At 41.1% G+C, this 20,203-nt stretch overlaps 1 protein-coding gene across 8 annotated transcripts in view; it reads left to right on the top strand.

Annotated features, from left to right (window-relative positions):
* Positions 1-20,203, top strand: part of csde1 (cold shock domain containing E1, RNA-binding) — a 130,350-nt gene that overhangs the window by 71,944 nt on the left and 38,203 nt on the right. For 7 of the 8 annotated variants that reach the window (XM_086011623.1, XM_086011616.1, XM_086011617.1 and 4 more), the window contains 6 exons: positions 51-132; positions 904-1,032; positions 3,267-3,392; positions 5,066-5,278; positions 5,590-5,730; positions 7,233-7,397. In XM_086011623.1, coding sequence (XP_085867749.1) covers positions 51-132; positions 904-1,032; positions 3,267-3,392; positions 5,066-5,278; positions 5,590-5,730; positions 7,233-7,397 — 856 coding nt within the window. The remainder of the gene's footprint in view (positions 1-50; positions 133-903; positions 1,033-3,266; positions 3,393-5,065; positions 5,279-5,589; positions 5,731-7,232; positions 7,398-20,203) is intronic. The other variant, XM_086011620.1, reaches the window with a different exon arrangement.

The raw sequence follows: 20,203 nt of genomic DNA, 5'->3' as shown, positions 1-20,203 counted from the left end.
TCAGATTACAGTAATTTGTATAACTAACTACAAATGTTTTTGTTTCTTAGTACTGGTGCTGTAAATGCTCACAACATTGTGCTGGTGAAGAAGAAACAGGGTCGGTGTCAAGGTGTAGTTTGTGCCATGAAGGTATGTTTCCTCTTTGGACTGTTCATTACCTTGGAGAGAGAGATTTGGAAAGCTGGCAAATCTCCATTGGTGTTTTGTCTGGCCTCCAATTACTGGGGCAGAATAGTGGAGGAATTCCATTCGATTCTTGGTTCTCTTTTTAAAATAAAAAAAAAATGTAAGGACGGTTGAACTTTAATTATCAGAATCTTCAAAAACAAGTCCTTCCTTTAACTAAGTTATCCACTCAATTTCTCTGTCTTTCTATTTTGAGAAGCAGCTCAAGGACTGGATTGATGTGGTATTCTAAATGTTCTTAGATTTGAGTAAATAGTCTGGCACTGAATGATATGATAAAGGTTTCTGTTCTTGGCCTCGACTATATTATCAGAATCATAATTGAGTTTCCACTAGCCCCATCTCAGTGCCCTGAACTTTGAAAGGAGAAATGTAGTGGTCTGTGCCAAAGAGACCCAGAATAGGTATATGCAGCCTCATCAAATTTCACAAACCACTTTTCTGAATGAACTGTCTTTACATTGAATTGGGTCAAAGTTTTTGTACAGTGGAAAATTGGTTGTCAGTGGTATGCAGTTAATATGGAAAGGCAGAATGCTGCATGTTTTAAGCTAACCTGCACTAAAGTTAACGTAAAAATCTGAACTGAGCAACTGGATCAGAAAAATACCACCTTGTACACACTTGGTAATCTACTACTTGGACCTTATTATGTGTATGGACATAGAAATACATTTCAGGATACTGTTAATGTTAATTCTTTAATCTTTATAGGAAGCATTTGGATTCATTGAAAGAGGTGACCTTGTGAAAGAGATCTTCTTCCACTATAGTGAATTCAAGGGAAACCTGGAAACCTTGCAACCAGGCGATGATGTGGAATTTACTATTAAAGAACGAAATGTAAGCAATGTAGCCATGTCCTGTGGGAGGATAATTAATGAAATTTGTTTCAGGAAGTGTGTATCAAAATGCAAGAAATGCAAGGAGCTGAGTGTCTGCTCATTTAGCTAGTGTGGTGCCCTCTCAGCAATAACTCTTGGTTGCATCCATGTAACTATGGTCTACATTTTCCAGGATTTGACATGGATGCCTTTTTAAGTAAGGGCACCACATATGCTTTTCTCTAATCCTGCACTATGCTGATTCTGAGTAAGCTGTTGAAAATATTTACCAGGGCATCACTCAAAATCTCTGCCATTTCTTCAATACCCTAAGATAAATTATTTCTGGCCTTGTACCTTTTTCCCCCACATTGGGCCTTTTTAATTTAGCTAGCAAAATTTGCCATGCGTTCTGCAGGTAACCTACCTGAGTTTGTCTTGTGCCCTCTAATAAAATTTGAAATTTGTAATTACCAGTCCTTCAAGTAAAGTTTAAATCAGAAGTGAATTTAAAGGAAAGCTATATAAGTACACGAGGCAGAAGGATATGTTGATAGGATGAGATGCAGTAAGGTGGGTGAAGGCTTGTGTGGAGTATAAACACCGGCACAGACCTGTTGGGCCAAATGGCCTATTTGTGTTGTAAAATTCTAGGTAGATCTTTGCAGAATTGTAACTTGGTGTAATACATTTCTAAGTATTACTGTTGTCAATTTTCAGAGGTTTGGCCACTGGTTACACAGCCCTTTTATCATGTGGTAGAGGAATCCACTGATGCTGTTCCTGTTTTGGGAATAGTGACATCTAGTGTGTGGAAGAGAAAGATGTCTCTTTTTTTATTCATGATATAGACTTCATTTTCTTTTAAACTTGGGTTTTAGACCTTTCTTTAAAAAAATCTAGAACTGCATATATAATCTGTGGTCAGCTTCCTTAGTTCTGCTGGTATATACATTATATACAATGTCATGCTGAGCCATAAACCTGAAAAATCTGATAACTCTGCCTATGCTAAGTTAGTTGGTATGAGTGGCTGCACCATTAAGCCTCTGTTTCCTAGAAAGCTGGGAGGGAGAAAAATCAGCCACATTTCCCTATCATTGCATTCCAGTGATACTTGTTGGACTACGTACCATGTTTAATATTTGAGTTGAATGGAATTGAGCTTGGCTGTGATATCCCTTCCACCATCAAGATAACCTGACTTTCAGTGTATATAGGCGCACTCAAATTGCTGCTTGATGAGATTGTGGGTCTCGATTCTGTAGGGAAGGGAAAAAAACCTCCACCGTCCATCATAGTAACGCCGTAGGTTGGGAAGACTGCATGGACTTGTCAGAATTGATGGTGCTAGAGAAGATTGGTGTGACTAATTCCATGCCTTGTATTTGGCTGTAAAGTTAATGTAGAACCCTGCAGTGATCAGTCTGTGTATCCTGGATATGTTAACCCATTCTGAATGATGGACATGGCAGATTTCAGAAACACTTAGAAATTACGATCGCATCTTCTTTCCACTTGGCAGTTTATTTCCTCAGTAAAATCATTAGATTGTAATTCCTTTCAAACGCAACTTTTGTATTTCCCAACTTTGGGATATGGTTGAGACTGTGTAGAAATATTATAATGAACAGCACAATACATCTGCTTTCCTTCATGAGGTCCTACCAGTCTTCTCAGAACTAACATCTACAGGTGAACAGATTATTGAGTGATTAGCATTCTTTTTCTTGAGGTTGGAGTAGTGTGAAGTAGAACAGTATAGTGCAAACACTATCGGACCTACAGTTGTTACGGCACGGACAATTGCAGCTGTAATTCAACTTTTGTAAGTGTTAGCGTGTTAACCTACTTAGAATTTTAAGGGTTTGGGTTCTGCAGTACACAATTACTTCAAAAATTGTTTGCAGGCTCTTGCTGTTAAAACCACCCTGAAGTGGTAGGATGGGGATGTCTGATTTCAACGTACACGCAGCAATTCCCAATTTCAGTGGGTTTTCTGTTGCAGCCACTGAATACAAGTGAGCTGCTTCCCATGTATGGGCACTTAGTTATTGGGGAATGAGTTTTCTAGAAAATGACCACGATAACTGATATTTTTCTGAACTTTTTTTCTAAATCTGGCTGCATAGTTATGTACATGATGAATAAAAACAATGTTCATGAGTGCTTTCAATTAGAAAACTTCTAAAATAACTGCTTTAGTAAAAAGTACAATATACAGTCTGGTAGCTAATGCTTTTGTCTTTCTAGGGAAAAGAAGTTGCCACTGAAGTGAAACTGTTACCCCAAGGAACTGTTATATTTGAGGACGTTAGTATTGAACAGTTTGATGGAACTGTCACCAAAGTTATTCCAAAAGTATCCAGTAAAACCCAGGTAAAGAAAGACTTCCATTTATATAGTGCCTTTCACGACAACCAAATGTCTCCAAGCGCTTAACCAATGAAGTACTTTTTGAAGTGTTGTCACTGTTGTAATGTAGGAAACGTGGCAGCCAATTTGCTCACGGCACGCTCCCACAAACAGCAATGTGATAATGACCAGATAAACTGTTTTTCTTGTGTTGATTGAGGGATAAATATTGGCCAGGACACCAGGGATAATTCCCCATCTCCTCTTCAAAATAGTGACATGGGATCTTTTACGTCCACCTGAGAGCAGACGGGGGCTCGGTTTAACATCTCATCCCTCAGCACTGCACTGGAGTGTCCACTTAGATTTATGTGCTCAAGTGGGACTTGAACCCACAACCTTTTGACTCCAAGGCGAGTGTGCTACCAACTGAGCCACAGCTGACACAGCAGCCTAATACCGACTTTCCCATGGTTATTGAAAGATAGATGTACAAAGTTATGTTGGCAGTATTGCTTGGAGTTTTGCCTGTAGGATTGAATAATCTGCAGAAATAAGTAAGTGTTCTCTTTCTCTGGCTGAAGAGTGGCAAATTGTCTATTTTGTCCAACATATCTAATTTGATATTTTATTTATTATTCATAAATCAGTGGCCAAAACCATGGTTGGAGGGAATTGTATAACAATTTAAAGTTTAAGCTTCAAAAAAAAGTTTGAATTGCATAAATAGTTACAATACGTGAGGTTAGGAGAAGAATCTCGAAGCAAAAATACAAATGGAGAAAGTCAGGACCACGCTGAAATAGTATGCAACAATAATCATTTTAAGTACAAGTACATAAAGGTCAAACACCATTATGTACTTGTACTCTTCACCATGACTCTTGAGCAATCTGCTGGCTAATAGTAATCAAATGACCATCCTTCATGTTGCTTTTGTAGCAATCTTATTGGCTACTGGTAAAGTTTGTCACTGACTTGACTGTTGGGTTTGGCTCTGGATTAATGTTAGTAATGGCAGTGGGGAGGTTGTAATTTGACATTTCAGGTTGTCCAGTCATGGCTCACCTAGTCCCTGGTGACAATTTCTGTGGTAACCACCATTAATGGTTTTGAATGCTATGGTCTGTGGAATAATGTGACTGTAAAGTAGCTTTTGGTAACCACATTACTAACCAGGAGTGACCTCACAATGGTTGACACTATCCTAGGTGGGAGGGGAGGTTTACAAAATTCCTTTCAAAAATATATTACTTGGGTTACAAATCGAATATAAATTGGCATGGGAGATGTCAACATTTCTGTTTGAAAATTAATAAAGCTATGTGGTACAAGCATGCAATGAAGTAGCAGGAAATGCATTGCAGTACATGTTTATACATATAATAATGTATCCTTTTGTCTGGCCATGAGAGATCAACTAGTTGCAAACAGATGATATAAACTGAAACTACAAGCATTTTAGTAATATTGATAAAGGTCTATAAGTGGAGGAGAACATTCATAACCCTACTCTGGACTGATATTGGAAGGGGATGGTTTTGCCCTGGAGCCAATTGTACTTGTACAAATGGTGAATTCAAAGTTGATTCATTCAAATTATTGGATTTTTTTTGCTAGTGCAAAAAAACTTTGAATTATCAACAGTTGACGGAACAATCACTTTACCAACTGAAGGTTGCACTTTCTTTTTGCAGACTGACCCTTTGCCAGGACGCATCAAAGTAAACTTTGCCATTTCCAAAGAACTTCCCTTTGGAGATAAGGACACGAGATCCAAGGTGACACTATTAGAAGGTGACCATGTCAGGTTTAATATCTCCACTGATCGACGTGACAAATTGGAACGTGCTACAAATATTGAAATCCTGACCGATTCTTTTGAGTTGACTGGAGAAACCAGAGAAATGGTAAGCTGATCGCACCATTTAACCTTAAACAACTGGGTTTAATGCAAGTATCCTGTTCAGATGTGACTAGATGTTGATGGCCTTGAGAGCTCGTAGTAGTTTCAGAAGGGGAGGTAAGGCAGTAACAGATGGTGAGATGACAGAGACGTGGAGTTGGGAGCAGGAGTATAGATTATGATTCAGAATATCTATGATAAAACATTTTGTTAAACTAATTGCCAAAGATGCCTAAAGATCAGTGAAAACATCTGCATTAGGATTTCTAAATTCCTTTTTTTTCTGCAGATTTACAGATTCTCTTTTCTCTGTAGGGTGTGATTGCAGCCATGAGAGATGGTTTTGGTTTCATTAAATGTGTAGATCGAGATGCTCGAATGTTCTTCCACTTTAGTGAGATCATGGATAGTCTCCAGCTCCACATCTCAGATGAAGTTGAGTTCACAGTTGTCCCTGTAAGTGCTTCAATTTATATATTGGATGCTTTTGTTATGTGTCTAAATACTGATTGGCAGCTTTTCCAATGACTGAGTTGATAAAGGAACCATACACTGGATCTCTGATCCCTGGTTCATTGCTCTCACCTGGGGTTGTGGTAAAGGCACTACAGTTGGCCTCTGTGAAGTCAACATTGTGTCTACAAATTAATTAATTTTATATAGCACTTCACATCCAATGGGTTAGTTTAGCTGCAGTTGCTGTAGGCGAACAGTTGTTTGTGTACAGCAAAATCCCAGAAACAGCAGTTGAGATATACTTGGTTTAATTTTGATGTTGGTTGGTGAAGGAATATTGGCTGTGGTACATGCAGAATAGTGCTGTAGGATCTTTTGTATCCACCCGAACAGGTAGACAGGGCTTTAATTTAGCCTCTGACAATGCAGCACTCCCTCAGTACTGCATTCCCTCCTGAAGTGTCAGCCTATCTTATGTGCTCAATCCTGGTGTGGGACTTCAACTCGCAACATATTGCCCCAGAGGTGAGTGCTGCCAACTGAACCAATCTGATGGTTGATTAAACGTGAAGAGTGGCCACTTGTGTGAGGTATCTGAAAGAGACAGAGTGGCCGATGGAACTGTTCAGCAAACCGAGTCCTTTGGTGAAGGAAGGAAACTGGGAGGCGGGGTAGAAAATCACAAACTAAGTAAATGAAAGTTTGAAATATCTGACTTTGACAAGTTATTAGATACACACTTGTTATGTTGATACATTTACAACCAGGGTCAAGTGACAGCATTACTTCAAGATTCTTGTATGCACAGTTTGAAGTATGTTTAAAAATATAAAGTCTTGTAGTGTTTTGCTTTTGATGTACAGAGTATGAATCCCTTGAAAATTTTCTGTGCTGAATTCTGATCCCGAAATGAGTTGTTGGGGGAGGGGAAGAAGCTCTCCTCAAGGAACGGAAGATTGGAGGCCAGGTTGCTTCATGCACATTTGGCCTCCTCCCAGCAAAGCATCATTGGGGTAGATAGGGTCTGCCTGCCTTTGAGGAATAGTGCAGGGAGTGCTGGAGAAGAATGAGAATTTCTCTTTCTTCCCCCCAACCACCCACAAAATTATAACTTTGCAATAAATATTTAATGTTTCTTGTTTCCACAGTGGTTTCAACTAGCAGTATCAAATTTTATGGCACAAAATACTGATACACCATGTTTCCGTTTCTGGATGAGTGTGACGCCCACAGTTTTGTTACTTCCAGTCATAGAGTAGATACAGAAGATGAGCAATTTAAAGCCAATTTTCTAATCCTAGCTAGAGGCTGGTCTTCACATTGGTTTTTCTTTAAAATTTGGATATTTTGCCTATGATGTCAAAACATTAAATTTTTAGTATCCAAATATAGATCATATATATACACAAGAGTCATGGCAAGTCTTTTTCTTGGTAGCCTATGTATTGGGTATTGGCTTTTATCAATCAGTAATTTAAAATGTATTTTTTTTCCTTCTAAAGGATGTACTTTCAGCACAGAGGAACCATGCAATTCGTATTAAAAAACTTCCAAAAGGGACTGTGTCCTTTCACACGCAATCTGAGCAGCGTTACTTTGGGATGGTGGAGAAAGAAGCTACTGGTTCAATATCTAAATCCACCAGCCCAGCCAAGGGTAAAGAAAAGGTAATCTGAATTGGAGGAATGTAATCCCAGACACGAAAGATGACAGTTTCTTCAGTTTGTTAATTAAAGAAAAATTTGAGACTCTTTCCAAACATTTATCCTTGGGCTAATGAACTTTTTTGGTGTTTGGCTGCCTTTAAAAACTGTAGCTTGGGAGATTGGTTGTGTGGTAATTTTGAGATGCCCTTTTGTAACTCAATACCATAGCATGTTTAATTTTTAGAGAAAATTGATAACTTCTTTATCTGAACTGATTGCAATATAAATATTGTGGCTGCTTTAGAAATATTAACCAAGATGTTGGAATTATCTCTGGAGCAATGTAGGGTTCCATCTCTAGTTAACCTGATCAAAGAATGGAATAGAGAAGGTTAAGAGGTGACCAGTGGCCCCTTTAAGAACATAAGAAATAGGAGCAGGAGTCGGCCATTTGCCCCCTCAGGCCTGCTCAGTCATTCAATATGATCATGGCTGATCTTCTACCTCAACTCCACTTTCCTGCACTATCCCCATATCTCTTGATTCCCTTAATGTCTAAAAAAATCTATCGATCTCTGTCTTGAATATACTCAACGACTGAGCCTGCACTGCCCTCTGGGGTAGAGGATTCCAAAGATTCACCACCCTCTGAGTGAAAAAATGTCTCCTCATCTCAGTCCTAAATGGCCGACCCCTTATTCTGAGACTGTGACCCCTGGTTCGAGACTCTCCAGCCAGGGGCAACATCCTCCCTGCATCTACCCTGTCGAGCCCTGTAAGAATTTTGTATGTCTCAATGAGATCACCTCTCATTCTTAACTCTAGAGAATATAGACTGTACACAATACTCCAGGTGTGGTCTCACCAGGGCCCTATATAATTGCAGTAAGACGCCTTTACTCTTGGCCTTTATTACAAGAGGATTTGAGTACAACATACCATTTGCTTTCCTAATTGCATGCAGTACCTGCATGTTAACTTTCAGTAATTTGTCTACAAGGACACCCAGGTCCCTCTGAACACCAACATTTCTCAATCTCTCTCCATTTGAAAAGTACTCTGCTTTTCTATTTTTTTTTTTTTCCTACCAAGTGGATAACTTCACATTTTTCCACATTATATTCAAGTTAATGTACCATGTTCTTTCCCACTCACTTAGCCTGTTTATATCCCCTTGAAGCCTCTTTGCATCCTCCTCGCAACTTAAATTCCCAACTAGCTTTGTATCATTAGCAAACTTGGATATATTACATTTGGTCCCCTCATCCAAATCATTGATATACAGGAAACTCTTTGGTATCCGGCACCGACGGGACCGGGATGGTGCCGGTTGATTAAGAATTCCGGATAACAAAGAAGGGACATGGAGTGACAATGGCCCATGGTACGAGAGCCCCGTTCCACAGACCCAGGTGCAGGGGCCCTGGTTACACGGCAACAAATATACAGTATACGGAAGCCTCAACCTACTCCAGAATTTTGCCGGTTATTAGAGAATTTCGGATAATTAGGTGCTGTTTAAACTAGTTTCTTGTAGATTATGAATAGCGGAGGCCCAATCACTGACCTTGCGGCACCCCACTAGTTACAGCCTGCCAACCCAAAAATGACCAGTTTATTCCTACTCTGTTTTCTGTCTGTTAGCCAATCCTTAATCCATGCTAGTATATTGCCCCCATCCCATGAGCCCTAGTTTTGTTTAATAACCTTGTGTGGCACCTTTATCGAATGCCTTCTGAAAATCCAAATACACCGCATCCTCTGCTTCCCCCCCTTATCTATTCTGCTAGTTAAAACTTCAAAACTGATTCGTCAAAACACAATTTACCTTTCATAAATCTGACTCTGCCCAATCCTGTTATTTTTTAAGTGCCCTGTTACCACGTCCTTAATAATAAATTCTAGCATTTTCCCTGCTACTGATGTCAAACTATCTGGTCTGTAGTTCCCCGTTTTCTCTCTTCCCTCCTTTCTTAAATAGTGCGGCTACATTTGCTACCTTGCAATCCGCAGGAACTGTTCTAGAATCTATGGAATTTTGGAAAATAACAACCATTGACTATCTCTAGCCACCTCTTTCAAAACCCTAGGATGTAGGCCATCAGGTCATGGGGATTTATTGGCTTTCAGTCCATTAATTTCTCTCGTACTATTTTTTTTACTAATTTCTTTCAGTTCCTCATTCTCGCTAGAGCCTTGGTTCTCCACTATTTACGAAAAGTTTTTTGCGTCTTCTTCCATGAAGACAGACACACAGGCCACGATTTTGCCAGTGGTGGCGGGACAGGTGGTTGGTGGGTTCCAGTCCCGCTGCAGCTGCTCTGTAAAAAGGATTTTCCGTTAAGGGGCTTGTTAAGCCCGCCCTGCGGGATTCCCAGCCAATTGGAAGGAAGCGGGTCTGATGACATCATTTGATGTGTCATCAGCCGACTTCCTTAAAGGGACCATGGCCGCATTTATTTTGACAGTTGTGCTGTCTGTGTTCTGCAGCGTTGAGGTGCTGCAAACACTGACTAGCACTGCACAAAGGTGCACGGCTGCACCTAGGCGCTCTCGTGACTCCCTCCATATGCTTATGGAGGGAGTCACAGCACGCAGGGAGGTTCTCCTCCCTTCCACGGGTGGAGTAGACCTCCCCAGGACACCAACGCAGCCTGGTTGCACATTGCACAGGAGGGAAAAAGCAGGGATGTCGTCAGGAGTACCTGGCTGCAGTGGCACAAACCTTTCAATGATCTTAGATTACGAAACTGCAAAGCCACACTCAACCTCACCTGCTGTGCCACTCATCACATCCCATCACTCTGCCTTCCCTACCCTACTCCTGCACATCCTTACTCACCCCAACTTACCTTGCACCCTCACCCATCCCTCTCTATCTACATTATCACTTCCCCATCTCACTAGCCACCCCTCACCCTCTCACTAGTGCAATCATACCAACTAACACACAAGGGTAGGCACCTGGGTGTCTTATGCAATGTTCATGTAAATTTTCTCTAATGTGTTGTCAGACATTGAAATCTTTATTTTCAACACTTTGCCTTATTTTACAGATCTGTGCTCACCTTTGAAAGGGTCTTAGTGAGTTGCAGTGAATAGTGAGACATAACGGTACCCCCCGCAATGGTGATTGTGAAAGGAATAGCTTGGTCATTGTAGGAATGCTTTATGGTGATGGTGTGGGGTTAACCTGGTGCATCATGTGGCAGCCAGGGTGTACAGCGTCAAGTGAAGTAAATCTAGCCATGGTGATGCCATCGCTGCCCTCCTGGGCAGCAATGTTGTCGGGTGCTGATGCTGTGTGTCCTGTGTTTGGGTTGATCGTGGAGGGATTCAGAGGACCAAGGTTTTTTCAAGGACATCGATGTTGCTGGAATAGATGGCAGCTGAAGCTGAGATGATAGAGAAGTGACCTGTCAATAATGAAAGCGCTTGCTCCAAGGAGGTGACAGTGGATGGAGAGTTTACTCCAAACACTTCCAAACTGCATACAGCTCAAAAGTGTCTTCCAAGTCCTGAAGGCTCAAGCTTCTGACATTGGAATGTGACCAGCTGTGACGTGGTAGCTTTCATACCACTTTTGCAGTTGTCACCTATTCACAGCAATGGGGAGACCTAGAGAACCTGACCACCTTACCTGACGTGAACCCTGTTAAAAATGTGGTAGAAATAGGCTGGCAAAATAGTAGTAAACAAGCACTTAACAAGCAGTTAAGTATCTTAAATGTCTCCCCTGCCGCTTGGCGTTGGGTCTGTTCTGAAATCGCTGACCCGACACTTTGGAAACTTACATGGAGGTGGGTTTGCAGCGGGTTTCCAACCCACTGTCAATCATTTTGATTTTGACAGCGGACCCGCCTCCAAACCCGCACTCTGACGCCGGCAAAATTCAGCCCAAAGTATTTGTTCAATTTCTCTGCCATTTCCTTATTCCCCATTATCATTTCTCCTGCATCAGCCTGTATAATTTCTCCTGTCTCAGCCTGTAAGGGACTTACTTTTGCTAATCTTTTCCTTTTTACATACCTATAGAAGCTTTTACAGTCTGTTTTTATGTCTCTCGCTAGTTTACTCTTTCTATTTTCCCTTTATCAATTTCTTGGTCCTCCTTTGCTGAATTCTAAAATCCTCCCAATCCTCAGGCTTGCTACTTTTTTGCAACATTATAAGCCTCTTCCTTTGACCAATACTATCTTTAACTTCTCTTGTTAGCCCGCATATTAATGAGCTGCGCGGGTCATTCAAAATTCTGCGCATACGCGGTTTTGCTGTTTAAAAGCCGGCTGCGTGGCACCTTGAGCGCTGCACGGCCACACAGCTTAGAGAACGTTGAAGGTGACTTAATTGAGTTGTTCAAGATGATGGGTACATAAAGAAAGGCTGTTCCCTCTGGTGAGTGGGTCAATAACCAAAGGTCATGAATTTAAAATCATTGGCAAAAGATCTACAGGGGAGATGAGAAGAAATAATTTGAGTTGTTCGGATCTGGAACGCTCTACCTGAAAAGGTGGTGAAAGTTGATTCCATAAAGGGAGTTAGACAGATACTTGAACTTGCAGGGTTACAGACAAAAAGCAGGGGTGTGGGACTAAGCACGACTGCTCTTTCAAAGTGCTAGTACGCACATGACTAGCCGAATGGCCTTCATCTGTGCTGTAAGATTCTATGAAAGACTTGTTAAATGTGCTGTCTTAGATTTGCTCACTTCTTTCTGGGTAGGGCCTGAATGCCATGATACTGATCTCTTCCAGTTTATGCACTAGTGGAATGTTGGAAATGAGTTAGCAGTTCAGTTTCCTAGTGGGAGGTATGGCGATTGATGGTTGACATCTGTTGGGAATCTTGTTCATAGGTCCATAAGAATGGCTGGCTTCAGAAATAACATTCACTTCTAAATTAGAATTGAGGCACATTACCAGGGCAGAGTATAGGGAACTTTATCATGTATCTGGACTGGGAAAGTAGAAGCGTCTTGAAGGCCCTTAACTTGATCACAGAATTTAGGCTTTATCCCCTATCAGACACGAGCAGTTTAAACTGGGCAAGTGGTTATGACTAGTGTAAAATGAATTTGCTGAAAAATTATCTCTGGGTTTTAATAATAAAAACCTCTAAATTAATTCCTGATGTGGCATCCTTTTGAGGGCAGCTACTTCCCTACATTTTGGTTCTGCTCCCCAAATATAAAGTGTGTAGGTTGCTATCTCTAGCATGCTGCCTTTATATTAACTTGCCACTTGCTAAGGAATAGCAGTTTTTAGTCTGTGTAGGCTGGATTGCAACTGTTCCCTTTTTTTGTACAGTGATCAGTAAAATGATAGAAAACCTTGTTGGGTAGGAATAATAGTAAATGCAATAATAGTCTGACTCTAATGTGGTTCTGAATCTTCAAAATTTCTATTTGTCTTGCTGATTTTGTTTAACTAAAGTTGACTAATTTGTGAAATGTAAATATGCATAATTCTTAATTGATAAACTCTGCGTTCTTTTGGTCCTGCACCACGTACCATTCTGTAGTTGAGTCTCTGATTACTACGCTATAATTTGGTGGCCAAGAATTGTTTGCAGGCTGACCTCTCTTCAACCTACTTTTCTTAAGCATCTCTACTTTGGGCACTTCCACAAACAACCCAACTGAGATGGGAATGCATGACGTAGAAGGGTCAAATGATCGATCAAGTCTACACCAGTGCTCCCTCCACAAGTAATCTAATCCCACTCGCCTCGTTCCCCATATCCTTTCCATGGCAGAGAATTCTACATTCTAATGGATGTAACTGGTAGAATAGATAAGGGAGAACCAGTGGATGTGGTGTATTTGGACTTTCAGAAGGCTTTCGATAAGGTCCCGCATAAGAGATTAGCGTGCAAAGTTAAAGCACGTGGGATTGGGGGTAAGGTACTGACTTGGAAAGAAAACTGGTTGGCAGACAGGAAGCAAAGAGTTGGAATAAACGGGTCTTTTTCTGAGTGGAAGGCAGTGACTAGTGGCGTACCGCAGGGATTGGTGCTAGGACCCCAGTTATTCACAATATATATTAATGATCTAGACGAGGGAACTAGATGCAATATCTCCAAGTTTGCAGACGACACAAAGCTGGGTGGGCGTGTGTGCTGTGAGGAGGATGCAGAGAAACTCCAGTACGATTTGGACAAGTTGGGCGATTGGGCAGGTGCAGTATAATGTGGATAAATGCGAGGTTATCCACTTTGGTGGCAAAAACAGGAAGGCAGATTATTATCTGAACGGCAATAGATTGGGAAAAGGGGAAGTGCAACAAGGCCTGGGTGTCCTTGTGCACCAGTCGCTGAAGGTAAGCATGCAGGTGCAGCAGGCGGTTAAGAAGGCAAATGGTATGCTGGCTTTCATAGTGAGAGGGTTCGAGTACAGGAACAAGGATGTCTTGCTGCAGTTGTGCAGGGCCTTGGTGAGACTACACCTTGAGTATTGTGTGCAGTTTTGGTCACCTTATCTGAGGATGTTCTTGCCATGGAGGGAGTGCAGCGAAGAATCACCAGACTGATACCTGGGATGGCAGGAATGACGTATGGAGAGAGATTGGGTCGATTTAGGCTTATATTCGCTAGAGTTTAGAAGAATGAGAGGGGATCTCATTGAAACTTATAAAATTCTAACGGGACTAGACAGACTAGATGCAGGAAGGCTGTTCCGAATGGCGGGTGAGTCCAGAACCAGGGGTCACAGTCTAAGGATAAGGGGTAAGCCATTTAGGACTGAGATGAGGAGGAATTTCTTCACCCTGAGAGTGGTGAACCTGTGGAATTCTCTACCACAGAAGGCAGTTGAGGCCAATTCATTAAATATATTCAAGAAGGAGTTAGATATATTTCTTAAGGCTAAAGGGATATGGGGAGAAGGCAGGGACAGGGTACTGAATTTGGATGATCAGCCATGATCACATTGAATGGCGGAGCAGGCTCGAGGGGCCGAATGGCCTACTCCTGCTCCTATCTTCTATGTTTCTATGTAATCACAGTGGAACAATTTGCTGTGGCCCCTGGTGTAACCTACCTTTCAGCATTCTCTGCTTTTTGTCAGCATACTTGACCTTTTGAAGGTACACTGATTCTAATCAAAACAGAAAATGCTGGAAATACTCCATGTCAGGCAGCATCTGTGGAGAGAAACAAAGTTACTGTTTCAAGTTGATGACCCTTCGTCAGATGATTCTGATCATTTGGTTCGGTCTTCAAAATCGGGGTATTGGAAATCACTGGAGCAAACTGGTATGCAGTAAGTGGAGTGCTTTAGTAGACTAAGGTGTTCTGCTTATTTAAAAAAAAAAAAAAATGCATTGGTGTGTTTTATAAATCTAGAATCCCTCCATGTACATAGATATAACAACTGGCAAAAGGCGTGGGTTCAGCACTATGGCAGGGGGAACCTAATTGAGAGACTTGGCTTAGTGTGTGTGTGTGGGGGGGGGGATGCAGCAGAGGTGATTGAACAGTATCAATCTTAGTGATGTAGATGCCCATGAAAACTGATTGCAGGCTTTCCAATTTTTTGTCACCTCTTCCGACGCTATTTACACTTGCTGCATCCTCTCGCTATTCCCTAGCTGAAATGTATGTACACGGCCTCTTGCCGACCTCTCTCTCTCTGTACGCGGCCTCTTGCCGACCTCTGTCACTGTGTACGCAGCCTCTCGCCGACCTCTCACTGCTGCCTTAAGCCGCCACTGGCAGATGCACAGGGATACTCTGGGATTGCCAACAATTATTATCCCCAATGGGTAAAACTCCTAGACTCTGCTCAACACCACACTGGAAATGAGTGTATGTAATAATCATGGTTGTAACCTTCTGTCCACTACTCCCTGGTGTAGTTTAGAGTACATTACTGTGCTATGACATTACGCTGCCCTGCATTTACTTGGTCTGAGAGTGCAGATGAAAATCAACATTGCAAACCTCTTTGTATGACTAAGAAAATGTGTGTTTCTGAAGATTGAAGTTGGGGATGGAAGAAGGAAATGAGGGGTGCTATGGAGCTCATGGCATAATACCCTAGTGATCGGTGTGGGCTATTGATGCTCAAGTGATCAGTTGTCATTTTTAATGTCGTCCTTTCCCCTCAAAACCTTGTTTCTGTACCATTCTGCCAATTGATTTTCTCTTGCCACTTGAGCTTGTCTCTAGGTACCTTGGACTGATTGGCTTGGGGGAGGGAGTCATGGAGCTGAATTTTTTTTTGGCTGCAGGGAAGGGAAAAAAGGTTAAGCTTCTGGGAAAAATGATTTTGATCTTTGAATTGGATCTCTTGACTATTTTACCAACTGCAAGCTTGCCCTCAAAAGGTGCCTTATTTTTTTCTTTTCCATCTAGTCTTTTGACTTTGGCTCTATTTAAAATTATTCTCTTTCTTTTCTTGTGTGTTATCTTTGCTTGTTCAGAAAAAAGAAAAGGTATGGGAATCCTTTCAAATCCTGTTTGTCACTTCAGTAAAATGCATGTTGCTTTTCATGATTGGGTACGTTTGGGGTGTGATGCTTTGGTGTAAGTGGCAACTGGGGTTTTGGCATGGTTTGACAGGGGTACTGATTTTAATATTTGTAGTGAAGTTAATTGAATCCTCCCTGCGAAAACCCTAAATTCTTGAATGGGCATTTTCAGATTTCTAAATAATGAATTGTAGGGCCTTGCTGTGAACTATTTATTGGCTTAAATGAGTTTCTCATTTTGCTTATCCTAAGTGCACGTTGTGATATTTGTGGATTGCGTTCTGCCTAACTACTTTAATAAACTTTATAGAAATATGCCTTAAGTTTATAGTTTCTGCATAACCTATAAATGTCGTGTGCAAGGTGAAACGAGACAAATGATAATCTGCTTAACGCCTAATTCACATTCTTCACAATGAAGAATTTTGTTGCATTAAATTGAGCCTAGAAAAGCTGTTTTCTTCGGGCACAAAAAACTGACATGGGTGAATGTGGTCATAAATTCTGTTTTACTTGGGTTTGCAGTAGAATTCCTAGCTATGTGTTCTCTACGTGGACTTGGATAACACGAGGCCAAAGTTAAAAGTTAATATCCCATCTGTTGTTTGAGCTGGGCCAATAGTAACATTTTTGTGCTTTCTTCTGAATTGGCTTCCATGCCTGAGACAGGATGCCAACGTGTGGTGCTGCTGCGAAGCTGCTCAGACTGTCCTGCAGTTTGCCAGTTTGAGTGGCTTTTACAGTCTTTTCAGCGCAGATATGGCAGTCTGAATTAAAACTGAGAAAGCTAGCTGACATCAGTAGAGGACCATTTGACCCAGGGATGCTTCAGTGATCTTAGCATTCCAACACGCACGCTAACTTAGCTCCTTGCAGGATCACCTGGTTCAAGATTCCAATTCTGCACATGCTATGTAAATTTTCTATTAAATGGGCAGAAGCAAATGAGTGTAAATTGAACCGCTGGCCGGGTCTGATCCCAGTATTCGTTTTCCTTAGCATTGTTTCTTTGCTGTTTTTGAAATGGCATTGTAATTTTCTATAAATGGTGGATGGAATTTATCAAAGCTTGAGTGCTGAGTATCTGGTTAATCCAGTCACCTCTTGAAGGTGTTGCCTATTTTCCTGTATTGGGGATAGTGGAGTTAGCAAGTTGCTTTATATTTAACAAGTGCTCTTTCTATGAGGCAAGGTAAACTTAGATTTGAGGTAAGGTGCTTAGAATTCAGGAACTTGATTTAGATATTTCCATTTGGATTATTGAGCCATCCAGATGTGCAACTTGTAATGACGAAATTTAAACTTGAGATGCCGAACTTTTTCTGGGGTATATTTGTTGTTTATATACAGCAGCTCTTAGTGGGGGAGGGGGGGGGGGTTGTACTGACCACCTTGCATAATAAATACACCACGTGAAATCTAGCAGCAGTGGTATATATTTCCATCTTTAGGTGTGACTTGCATGAATTTAGTTTACTGTGGTGGCGATACCTTTCAGTTGTTTCTTGAGGATAATGTGGGGTGTCTCAGCCTGTATATGGTATCATTAATAGAGTGCAGCGATAGAATAGCTGCAGCAAATTCAGTATTGCTAGATGGTTAAAATTTAGTATCTGCCTCTGTTCATGTAATTACTAAAGATTTGCTCTGAAATAATGGAGTGTACTTCTTATGTGATTCACTAATAGCATGACGTACAGTATAGCAGAAATGTAGAATACTTGCATTTCATTCAGAAGTATTGAGTACTTTCTCTACTTGTTGGATGTCCAATAGCGCAAATATGTTTTAAGGTTGTGTAGTGTGATCAAGATTTGAATGTGTCCTAATTCCTCTTGAGTTAAAAGCAATGTGGTATGGTGCAATACATTAAATTTGACTCCAGATATGAAGACATGTGCATGCACAACTGTGGCATTACAAGTTTATCAAAAGCAGGGACTCGATCGCCATCCACTTTAGACCCGAGAAAGATTGATCAGAGTATTTTCTAAATGGTGCAAAGCTAGAAACTGTGGTGGAGCAGAGATATTTAGGGGTCCAGGTATAGAAGTCAGTGAAAGATACTGGACAGGTCAGGCTAATGGAATGTTGGCCTTTATCTCCAGGAAACTGGAACATCAAGGAGTAGAAGTTATGTAAGTCATATAAAGCTCTGGTGAAACCCCATTTAGAGTACTGCGTTCGGTTCTGGGCACCACACCTCCGGAAGGATATATTGGCCTTGGCGGGGGAGCAGTGCAAATCCACAAGACTGATACTGGGGCTAAAAGGATTAAATTGAGGACTTGTATTCCCTTGAGTATAAAAGATTAAGGGGTGATCTAATTGAGCTGATTAAGATGATTAAAGGAGCTGAGAAACCATTTCCTCTGGTAGTGGGGGTCCAGAACAAGGGGGCATAACCTTAAAGTTAGAGCCAGGCCATTCAGGGGTGACGTCGGGAAGCACTTCTTCACAGGGTAGTAGAAAACTGGAAAACTCTTGTACAGATTGTTAGGCATGGTTTTAAGGGTTACGGAACCAAAGCGGGTAGATGGAGTTAAGATCGAGATTAGCTATGATCTCATTGAATGGGCTCAAGGACTGAATGGCCTTGTACCTATGTTCCCATTATATAGAATAGCAGCTGATTACAGAACTGTAATGTATACCTATGATGAGCTGTTTTATAACCGTCTTCTAAAGAAGATCATAAAATGCTATTTGTAATGTATAGAGTGGGACATTTTTCAGTTTTGCTCAATTTTGGCTGGCTGTGAATGCCTTGCCTACTGGCAAATCATTCCATGCAGTTACAATATGATGTCCACATTAGTTTAAAAGGAAAGATAAAATGGAAGTTTTGTACAGTAGATTATTTCAGTGAGTTCCCCTCCCCAAAGCCTTGAAGAGCGTGAGTTTCAAAAAGGGATGAATAGTATTAGGTTTTTCCAAATGGCATTTAATGTTAAAGGCAAGGAGTGGCGAAAAGCTACGATGAAAGAACACCAGAGATATAGATGGCGAAAGCGGCCAAACAGACAAGTCAAAATTAAAAGGATACCTGAGGGAAGTGAATTAAAAGGGAACTTTTAGAACAAAGTTATCAACTAAAAGACTGAAAAAGTACATTTAAAATGGGTCAAACTAGAGAAATGAGACTAAAAGTGAGACTAACATGAGTCTAAGATTGAGGCTGTGGTCTATTTACATTTTGGAATGTTTATGAACAAGAAAGCCAGATATAAAGGAAGACTTGAGAAAACTGTCTGCTAATCAGTAAGTTCAAAGGAAGTGTTTTGCTCAGAGAGCAAAATGCTGTAAATTACAAGAGTAGGAAAAAGTGAGGGGATTATTAATAACATTAGACTCAGTAAGTCAGTCACCACAGGTCGCTGAAATGATTGGACTAATGTGAGACCTTGAGAGTGAGCCATCAGGGGATGGAGGTAGAAACCATTACAACCAGGGATAGGGTGGTCAGGATACAGACAAGGGCTGAAAGAAAGACAAACTCAGGATGTCCCAAAGTGCTTTACAGCCAATGAAATACTTTTCAAGTGTAGTACTTTTCACTGTTGTGATGTAGGAAATGCGCACAGCAAGCTTCCACAAACAGCAATGTGACGATGACCAGATAATCTGTTTTAGGTGTTGGTTGAGGGGTATATATTGACCAGGACACTGCTGGAGAACTCCCCTGCTCTTCGAAATAGTGCCATGGGATCTTTAACATCCATCTGAGAGCAGACGAGGCCTCTGTTTAATGTCTCATTCAAAAGACGGCACCTCTGACAGTGCAGCATTCCCTCAGCACGGTACTGGAGTGTCAGCCTAGATTTTTGTGCTCAAGTATTGAGTGGAACTTGAACCCACAGCCTTCTGACTGAGCAGCGAGAGTGCTACCCATTGAGTCATGGCTGACGCCAAGGAAATGTGGGTAGAATTGGATGGATTAAGGCTGGCAAAAGAAGCAAGTAAACCTGTGTTAACTACAAAAGATTACAATAACATTACTAGGCACTCCAACATTGCAGATGTTCAATAAGGTTTCTGAAGAAATGGTAGTTGGGGACATCCTGGGCTATGATGTCTGTAGGTCAGAGATTGTAGTTAATGAGGATTCTTTGCTCAGGAAAGTGGATAGCAATGTGTGTCGTAAAGAAAATGTCTTGGGATGCCGATCTGCCTACCTGGAGTGAGAGAATATTGAACGTTTACATGGAATACTGAAAAGGACATATAACTGTAAACAATAGGGAGAAAATACAGGGGCATGAAATGTGACAAATGAGGATTTCCTCAACTCAACAATATGGATACAAAGTAATGTTCTCGGATATACTCCTTTTTGGAAATCAAGATGTTAACCAGGAA

The sequence above is a fragment of the Somniosus microcephalus genome, chromosome 18 (genome assembly GCF_052327205.1).
Source record: "Somniosus microcephalus isolate GS21.2 chromosome 18, FLI_Smic_1.0, whole genome shotgun sequence".
NCBI lineage: Eukaryota > Metazoa > Chordata > Chondrichthyes > Squaliformes > Somniosidae > Somniosus > Somniosus microcephalus.
This window is presented reverse-complemented; position numbering and strand designations above follow the sequence as displayed.